Below are 10,464 nucleotides of genomic sequence, written 5' to 3' on the forward strand. Positions count from 1 at the left end.
TATCTTTTTTCCAAACTACTCTTCGAGGGCATTTAAACATTTCCTTGGGTTTCTTTCTAGGGTTGAAAAGATAAAAAGACATCACATTGCATCTTTCAACTTCATCTATTTTTCTGTTACCTTACTTGGGGTCATGAATTCATTCCTGAATACTTTTTGGTGCAAGACAATTTGTTGCACTAGACAAACAGAAGTAAGAAATATAAGCACAAAGGGCACATGTCTAGGGAAATTAATAAATACAGTTTCAGATTTATTATTAGATTCCATTCTGAGGACTCTATTGTAAATAATTTCTAACAGTCTAACATTTTTTCTTTTTTAAAGTTTTCAGAGCCTGTTATATAGTAGTACTGTAAACAGTAAGTTGTAACATTCAATGTTTGCAGGTGAACATCTGAGAATGGTAACGTTAGCAAATTGGATGCTGCAACAATGTATGCAGTACAAATTCCTAACAATGAATCTTAAAAGAAAGGCAAGTATATTTTTTATTAATTTTAATGAACATTTACAGAGATTTTTTATTTTCATTCATTCATTGTTATATTTTTCTCCCTGCCTACCCCTCCCCACCCAAGGTCACTCTTCTCTTTGAAAAGTAAAAGAAGCACCCCCCCGCCATTCCACTCCACTATGCAACCTTCCATTCTGGACTCTTGTCATAACCATAGTATGCAATCATATATAGCTTTTAAATTGATCTCTCCCTCATCTGTTTCAATGCAGTATACATAATATACCAAATTTTTCTCAGTCTCACTCCCACCCTGATGTCAGTCCATTCTACAACAGTGGCACTATGCAGTATTTGTCCTTTTGTGACTGAGATATTTCACTCAGTATAATGTCCTCCAGGGTCACCCATTTTGAATGATATTGCATGAGTTCCTTGTTTTTCAATGCAGCATAATATTCCATTGTGTGAATATACCAGAGCTTCTCTACCCATTCATTTGTTGATGGGCACTTAGGTTGTTTACAACTCTTTGCTATTGTGAACAAGGCTGCAAAAAACATGGGTGTGCATATATCTGCCTGGGTGGCAGTTATGGTTTCTTTAGGAGATATTCCCAGTAGAGGAATTGCTAGGTCAAATGGTATTTCTATTTGCCACTTTATGAGAAAGTGCCATACAGCCTTCTATAGTGGTTGCACCATTTTACACTCCCACCACCCAGTTTCTCCGCAATCTCGCCAGCATTTGTTGTTTGCTGCTCTGTTAAATTTTACTATTCTTACTAGGGTGAGATGATACCTCATAGTGAAGTGTGTTGTAACTTGGATATTGAATACACAATACATTTGGGGCTGCATGCATAAATTATCTGGCACATATCTTTTTAGTTTCCCTGTCCTTTCCAGCTCAGCAGATGTGCAAGCTTTCTTGTGATCTTTCAAATTATCTTTCTTGCACCATTTTTATAAAAAACAACCAAAACAGTTTTCACTCTATCTGCATCACCTCTTATTCACTTCTTAACTCAGAGCAATCAATTTCTCTTCATTAAGAAAATATTTGTTTTTACACTTCCCTGGCCAGGCTAGGAGCCTCTTCTAAATTCTCGTTATACTTGAGTTCTCTTAATTTTTCATCCAGGGTTCTGCTTTTCTAGATGTCCTATTTTTCTGACTTTATTTTCCAGACCTCTGCCTTTATTTATATTCTCTTGTTTCTAGCTTGATCTTCTCTTTATCGTGCAATATGTTCTGGTGACTCTTGTCCCTCTTGCATTTTGGAATCTTATTTTTCACTTCTTCCTATATTTCTTTGTACCTGTTGCTTAATATATCATAAACACCTACAATACACTTAAAAATAATACTCTCAATTTTCTACTCCAAATTTGCTCTATTTTCTGTTTTCCTTTCTTCTAGACCTATTTGTCCCCTTTGACAAGAAAGAATACTTAGTCCGTTGTCAAGAATTTTTCTGAAATACTAAGGAGCAATGATGTAAGCATAAAGAGTAAGGCATGCCTGATCCAAGCTATGGTCTTTTTAGTCACTTGTCATTTGAGAGCTAGACAATGAATAAGAATGATAGAAGAAAAATTGATGTCTTTGAGTTGTGGTGTTGGAGAAGAGTACTGAATATCCCATGGGCTGTCAAAAGAACAAACAGATATGTCTTGAAGAAAAGTATAAATAGAGTGATCCTTAGAGGTAAGGATGGTGAAGCTTCATCTCACATACATGAGCTTAGGAAGGTCTATTCCTTGTAAAGGGACATCATGCTTGAAAAAGCAGTAGGTAGATGAAAGAGATGAAGACATTTAGTCAGATGTGTTTACATAATGACTGCAGCAATGGGTTTGAGTATGTCAGGGAGTGTGAAGATGACACAGTATAGGTCAGGGTTGAGATTTGTTGTTCATATGGTTGCTACAAGTCAAACAGGTTGCAACAATACCTAATAATAACAACTTAAATGGTAGAAATTTGAGGCTCAAAATTATCCAAAGGTTTGGAAGAACATCCTGGTGATAATTCTGAAAACATCTGTCACTGGAATTTCTGTGGAGCTGTTCAATTTTAACACACACAAAGTCTCCATGAGCTGGAGTTGCAATGGCAACTTGTTCTGTATTTTGTTGTTGTTGTACTGTATTGCTATTATCCAAACTAGGTACCTTAAAGAATCTTCCACTTCCCCCAGGCACGTCTATTCATTAGTCACTGCTTTGGAATGTTTCTTAATTTCATTTTCCTCTCCCTTTCAATTGTCTTAGCTTATAATGCTGCACTGGTCTTCAAGTTTTTTGTCTTGACTCTAGTCGTCTCCCTCTCTTCTTTATCCTTTTTATTGGCCAAGTTCTGAAGCTCAATTCTTCAATTAGTCCAGTTCAATTAGTTTCAGTTCAGCAGTCAAATCCAAGTTATCCAGAAAGGTTTATCTCAGAGCAGTTATAAGTTAGCTTCTTCAAATATCTGGCAAGAACAGTCAAACCTTCAACTGTGGCCAGCACAATGCAAGAAGCCTTAAGTAACACCTTGCCACACTTTCACCACAGCAATGCCACAGTCTCTCTAACACTAGGGTCTCACCAACAGGATCTTTTCCAGTTTTCTTCAAGTCTTGCTGCTATGTCTTGCTTGTCTCAAGTTTTGCCTCCCTGTATGTGTAAATACACTCTTTCTCTTATCCTAGTCCCACACTTATTGATGATTTACAAGACCAAGATTATGTACAAGACTATGTGTCTGCAGTTAAGTTAGGTGGAGACCAGGGGGGGATAAATGTAATGGCTAAAATAGCCAACTTTTAGGTAAATGCAATTGTCAAATCTTTTAAAATATATATTTGCCACAATAAAAGCAACTAATAATAATAGGAACAATGTATCTGACCACGACCTGGGTGATTTTTTTTTTACCCAATACTGAAAAATAGATATTGGGGAGACAGGTTTCCAATTGGAAGAATTCCAAAATTAAGTTTCTCCATGATGTTTTAGACCATGATGTTTTAGAAAAGTGTCATCTGAAGCAATTTACTCAGTCATTGATTGGCTAATATGCCATTTACTTTTGCTTTTTTTAAAGTAAAGTCCACAGGAGAAGGATGGGAATTCTCCTCCCAGGCAATTAAATGCCTCGCAAGACCTGCCAGAGGGTCAGGTATGAGCCAGTTCTGAACCAACAGTGTACAACAACAACGTTAAACTCTACAGTCATTTTTGCCATTTACTTTTTCTTAAACCTAGGCTATTATGGATTTGTAAACTGAGATTACATCACTAAATATGATCACCAAAGAAGATCTGATCCAGGTATATAAATAATATTTTATTTTATCAAAATGTATACATAAAAAATGTATACACCAAAAATTATAAATGTAAGCCACTGCTGGATTTCTAGATATTTGTGGAGAGATACAGAAGATTTGGTTGAAAAGTGAAAATTTCCATGAACTAGGCTGTTTGATTGGTATAATCACAGAATTGGGGATTCTGTCAGAAATCAGAACTGATTTCAATGACTTTCTCACAATATTCCTGAAGCCCTACGGTTCCTTGAAGGTTAACTCCAACACCTCCTTCAAAGTTGTGAGCAGGTGGCAAAAGGGGAGCTGAAAGCACTGGGCAAGGTAAACTTGAGAGGGAAAGCCTTATAACTATTGGCTTCATGACAATCTCCTGAAAAACTTTGGATTTGGTCAAGTTTCCCTCTCCAAGGTAATAGACAAAATTAGTTACACTCACAGCTCTTTTAAACAAAGCTTGCATTTTTGGCAGTTCTCTGTCGATGTACTGTTCTAGTAGTTTGTGGAAAATCTTCAGCAAGATTTTGATTGTATGTGATATTATTTGATAATTTCCACACTCTGTCAAATTGCTTTTTTTTAAGGGATGGAAATTAACATGGATCTCTTCCAGTCAGCTGGCCAGACAGCTGTCCTCCAGCTTTCTTGGTACAATTTGGTGAGCACATTCAAGGCTGCATCTGCTTGTTGCAATATGTCAATTGGTATTCCATCAGTTCCTATGGCCTTATATTTTCCCCCCAATTCCTTCAGAGCAGCTTAAATTTCCTCCTTTATCATTGCTTCTTGATCATACACTATTTCATGAAATTATTCTGTGTTGGTCAATTCTTTTTGGTACAGTGAATGTGTTACTCGTTCCATCTTCTTTTGATACTTCCTGGATAATTTAATATTCTGCCCATAGTACCTTTATTGCTATTGCAACTCAAAATTGGAATTTATTCTTCAGTTCCTTCAGCTTAAGAAATGCCGAATGATCTTGGATGAAAGTAGACATTACCAGAAGAATGTGCATTTGTGTTTTATTGACTATGCAATGGCATTTGACTGTGAAGCAATGATAAAGGAACAGGACATATCTCTGACCCACTCTTTCTTGATTCTGTTGCTAAAATTGAGAAGAATGGGACTCCCAGAACACTTGATTGTGCTCATATAGAACAGGAAATTGTCATGCAACAGAGGGAGAGAACAGTGTATGGTTCAAAATCAAGGAAGAGTGGGTCAGGGATGTGTCCTTTTCTATATCTTTCCAATCTATATGCAGAAAAGATCATTCAAGAGGCTTGACTTTATGAAGAAAAATGTGGCATTAGGACTGGAGGAAGACTCATCAACAACCTGTGTTATTCAGATGACACAACCTTGTTCACTGAATCTGAGGAAGACTTGAAGCATTTATTGCACAAGGTCAAGGACTGCAATTAAGATGGCATCTCAACATCAAGAAAACAAAGATTCTCACCTCCTGGCCAATTAGCAGCATTAGGATAGATGGAGAAGAGACTGAAGCTGTTAAGCATTTCATCTTGCTCAGATCCACAATCAAAACTCTTGGTACCAGCAGTTAGGAAATAAAAAGACAAGTTGCTTTAAGAAAAACTGCTGTTAAACATCTTTCCAGAGTACTAAAGAGAAACAATGTCAGTCTAAAGACTAAAGAGCACCTGGTCCTGCCCATGGTCTTCTTGATTGCTTGCTATGCATCTGAGAGCCAGACAATGAGTAGGGGTGATAGAAGAATCAATGCTGGAGAAAAGTAGTGAACATAACATGGACCACCAAGAAAACAAACATCTCTGTCTTGGAGAGAGTGAAATCAAGTTGCTCCTTGAAGGTAAGGATTTTGAAGCTCCATCTTAAATACTTTGGACATTTAGTCAGGAGGGTGAGAAGGACATCGTTCTTGGAAGAGTAGAAGGTTGTTAGGACAGGAGAGGAAGACGCTGGATGAGACGAGTTGACACAGTGACTGTTACAATGGAGGCCAGTGTGTGGAGAGGAAGATGCTGGATGAGACGGATTGACACAGTGTGGCAGTGGAGGCAAGTGTGTCAGAGATTGGCAGGATAGGGCAGAATCCAGAGGGTCGCTATTAGTCATAGTCACTTGATGGCACATAGCAACAACAATAATTATGATAAAGTTCTTGAGGTTTCTTTTTAGTATATAGCTCATAGAGATGTTTCCTTTTCTGCAAACAGATTTTGTTAAATGACAGCAGATTTTGTTAGTAATACGTCTAATTCTTTAGGTGTTGAACTGCCTAAGTGTTTAACATTTATGTTAAACGTTAGGACATCTAATCCTGAATATTTTTCTTGTCTTTACAAGTCTATACTGAAGATTCCCCACCAAGACTGCTCCCTACCAAGAATTACTTTTTCTAAATAGAATAATTGACAAATGAAGTCAGGGGGTGGCCCTGCAAAGTTTATATCTTCCTTTGACTTTTCTAGGAGCAGAAAACAAAATAGTGTTTACTTGTAAGTAATAAAATGAAACCAAAGCCACAGCTGCCCATTCAGTTCTGACTCAGAGTTGTCCTCCATTGTCTCCAATGCTGTAAATATGGTTGGAGACTGCCTATCTTTTTCTGGCAGAGCCACTGACGGATTCAAACTGCTGACCTTTTGGTTAACCACCCAATATGTTTACATAAATTATGAAGCGACATTTTCTTAATAGGGAAAAGTAATAACTTGCATTGGGAGCAAAACTGGCATGTTTTCCTAGGCTAACTCAGTCATAATGACCTTAAAATCAGTGATTTCTTCATAATAGTGAAATAAGTTTATCACAACTTGGTTGCATCACCTGAAATATAACTGCTGATTTAAAAATATGGCTTAATAGTTTATGAGGTCTAAAATAAAAAGAATCAACCAATTAGAACCAAATAGTGGCAACGATTATTTTCTTCAAATAAGCCTCCTATGATTTTATTGAGTTACAGTTCATAAAACACATTATTTCCCTTAATTACTTATTGTTATCTTTTTTAAAATTTTTTTTTTACTTATTGTTATCTTAAGAAGAATAATTAGCTCAAAGGAAAGAAGGCATTTTTGAGGGGAAGGAGAGGTAAAACTATGACTTACTTTATTATTTTTTTAACACTTTATTGTAGTTTGAGTGAAAAAGAAAGATGAACTTGATTTCAGATACAGGTTTAAAAGTAGAAAATTTTTATTTATTTATTTACAAGCCAAAGGTGAATGACTCTAATCCACGGCCCTAAGGCTTGTCATTAATTGTTTTTGGTGAAACATTCTTCTAGGCCGCATAGCCCTGGTGTGTCTACTTGCCTCACAGAGGTAACTTGTGGCCTCTGTGAAGCTGAACACTGTGACACTGATGTGTCAAATGCAATAATGGTTATCCATGGTGGACAGTGTTTGGTGCCACTCCCCGGTCGAAACAAGCTTGGAAGCAGGAATGGGCATTCACTTCTGTAAATAGCTTGCCCTATGAACCTGGAGCAAGGATGAAAGTCACGCAAGTGTCGAGGACTTTCATTCATAGGGTCGCTATGAGTCACCTACGACTCGACAGCACTTAACAACAATAACAACTCTTTCTATGAGTATTGAAGGACTTTATGGATTAATAGAATTTTTAAATATTTATTTTATCCCTTCCATAAATCTTTATGTTCCTTGAAGCCAAGAACAGTGCTATATGCTTATCTTTAGTACAACAAAACGCATCAAAACAAACAGGAAAAAAAACACAAACCAACAAAAAAAAACAGTAACAAAAAAACCCCCATAACAACAGAAACAAAAATAATACCACAGAAAACACTGAACACTTGCCCTGAAAACAATTCTGACTTATGGTGGTCCCATGAATTCATGGAGTTTTCAGACCCTTGTGCTCATTGGGTTTTTCAATGATTGATCTTTTGGAAGGAGATCACCAAGATTTCTTCTGCGGTGCCTTGGATGAACTCCAAGCTCCAGTATCCTGGTTAGCAGCCAAGTATGTCAACCACCTGTACCACCCAGTCAGGCTGGTAAATAAATGTAAAGTTAAAGTTCCGTTGCAAGACTTCCTTATGACTAAAGTAGAGAGATGCATATAAGAAAATTCTGGTTTTAATGCTATTGTTGTTATGTGCCCTCAAGTCAGAACTGATGCATAGCTGACCTGCCAGTGGGTTTGCAGACACTGAAAATTACAATGGAACTGGAAGAGACTGCTCAACGTTCTCCCACGGAGCAGTGGTGGATGTGATGCCTTCTGGATGGCAGCACAACTCCTTACCCATGAGGCCAACAGAGTTTCCATTACTTCTATTAAAGCAATTTAAAAGAGTCAGCCACAATTACCCTTACATTTGCTTCAAAACACTATAGTATTTCTTTAACCTCTGAGATTTTCAATCTCTTCTATTTGTATGGCAAAAGCTGAGCCATTGAAAGGAGGATTTTACATAAAAATTTGGAAATGCTGCCTTCTGTGAGAATGTCTTATTGGAATGAAGTATTCTGAAATCTAGCCTTCTGGGAAATTATACATTTTCAGCATTGGCCTGAGTGCCTGCTGATCTGGCAATGTCAGTGAGAATGACAAAGTGCATGTTGGAGAGTCCACTTACCATTGTGGGACATCCCCACAGCAAGACATTTCTGAAATCGACAGTACTGACATTTATTTCTGCTTTTCTTGTGGATCCGACAGTTAAGGTCACATCGATCATAAATAAGCTTCAATCTGATTGTCCTCCGGAAGAAACCCTGTAAGTGGTTATGGGGAAAAAAAGAAAATAAGTAAATTTTAAGTCTTTATGACACACAGCAACACTCACCCGGAGCACTGGTCTGGGAGGAAGGAGTTCATGGCATTTCTTCATCACTGATGACTTTTATAGAGCCAGCTTAAGTTTCTGTAACTCAATTTTTTTAAAAAATAAAAGATAGAGGATCTCTAATGTCCTCTAGGTGCTAACTCATGCCATTCAATGTATCTTGGCTCTACATTTGATATTCAACATGCTTTCAGAAGAGCTCTGGATTTAATGTAATATAAATAAAACACTATGCCATCAGTTCAGTCTCTTGACAAACTGTTCTAATGGCTTGTCCAAGCCTTTACAAATACTAGAGCACCACAACAAGATAAAGGTAAATAACCCAACTGAAAAACGGGCACAGTATATGAACAGACACTTCACCAAAGAAGACATTCAGATGGCAAACAAACACATGAAGAAATGTTCAAAGTCCCTAGCTCTAAGACAGATGCAAATCAAAACAACTATGAGATATCATTTTTCCCCAGTCAAAATAGCAAAATTTAACAGAACAGCAAGCAACAAATGCTGGCGAGGTTGTGGAGAAACTTGAATCCTTATTCACTGTTGGTGAGTGTAAAATGGTGCAATCACTATGGAAGGTTGAGTGGCACTTTCTCAAAAAGTTGCAAATAGAAATATCATTTGACCCAGCAATTCCACTACTGGGAATTTACCCCAAAGAAACCATAACTGCCACCAAAGCAGATATATGCACACCCATGTTTGTTGCAGCTTTGTTCGCAATAGCAAAGAGCTGGAAGCAATCCAAGTGCCCATTAACAAACTAATGGATAGAGAAGCTCTGGCATATTCACACAATGGAATACTATGCAGCACTGAAAAACAAGGAACTAATGAAATATGAAAAGTGGATGACCCTAGAGGACATTATGCTTAGTCAAATAGCTCAGTCACAAAAGGACAAATATTGTATAGGGCCACTATTGTAAAACAGGACTGACATCGGGGTTGAGGAAAGGCAGAGAAAGAGGGGAGGAATAATGTATACTGCATTGAAACAGAGGAGGGAGAGAGCTGTTTTAAAAGGGATATATGATTGGGTATTACCGTCATGACAGGAGTCCAGAATGAAGGCTACACAGTGGAGTGGACTTTGGGGGGAGGGATTGCATAACAATAAAAAAGTTTTTCTTTCACTTTTCAAGGAGAAGAGTGAGTTGGGGGAAGGGGGTGGGCAGGGAGAAAAGTGGAACAACGAATGACTGGAAACCCTAAATCTCTGTAAACTTTCATTAAAATTACATTTTTTTTAAAAGAGAAAAAAACCTCAATGTGCTAAGTAGTTTGGCAACATTATAATAATTTCATTCTAAATCATGTGTGAAGCTTTTAAAATTCTCTGCATTGCTTAATTTCCTGAAGAACTTATTTCATTTATTTATGCAATTGAAAGACTGCTCCATAACCATTGTAAACTACAGCCAAAAACGGGACAACAGAAAATGAACATGAGAAATAATGTTCAAAAGACTAGAAAATTTACTACTATCACAAAGTTTGCACATATGTCATTTTGAGACCAACAGAATTGTTATATTTTTATCTTTAGGAGAAAATATTGGAGAAAAACTTGTAATTGGAATGTTTTCTAACTATTTTTGTTGTTATTGGTGACAGAATTTCTACATGTTTCTATCATGTTATCTTCACGAAACTCAGTTCTTTTAAATTTATCTAGGCCCATTTGGTAGAAAAAGCACCGAGGTAGACCAGTTCTGCTGATGTATTTTTACTTTCTCAACTCCAGACAGATATGTCTACTTGTTTACTTGATATCTCTACTTAGAAATCTAGTAACCATCTTAAAACCAGAATGTCCAAATCTCTATCTATCTATCTATCTATCTATCTATCTATCTATCTATCTATC

At 37.0% G+C, this 10,464-nt stretch overlaps 1 protein-coding gene across 1 annotated transcript in view; it reads right to left on the reverse strand.

The window, feature by feature from the left end:
- LOC102861335 (peroxisome proliferator-activated receptor gamma-like) overlaps positions 1-8,514 on the reverse strand; it is a gene marked incomplete at its 5' end in the record, with an annotated part of 49,649 nt that extends 41,135 nt beyond the window's left edge. Inside the window, one exon of the mRNA XM_006902737.1 lies at positions 8,376-8,514. Within this exon, the coding sequence (XP_006902799.1) occupies positions 8,376-8,514 (139 nt within the window). The remainder of the gene's footprint in view (positions 1-8,375) is intronic.
- Positions 8,515-10,464: the final 1,950 nt, after the last annotated feature.

This window comes from Elephantulus edwardii, unplaced genomic scaffold (assembly GCF_000299155.1).
Source record: "Elephantulus edwardii isolate Elephantulus edwardi_28Jun2011 unplaced genomic scaffold, EleEdw1.0 scaffold00443, whole genome shotgun sequence".
Taxonomy (NCBI): Eukaryota; Metazoa; Chordata; class Mammalia; order Macroscelidea; family Macroscelididae; genus Elephantulus; species Elephantulus edwardii.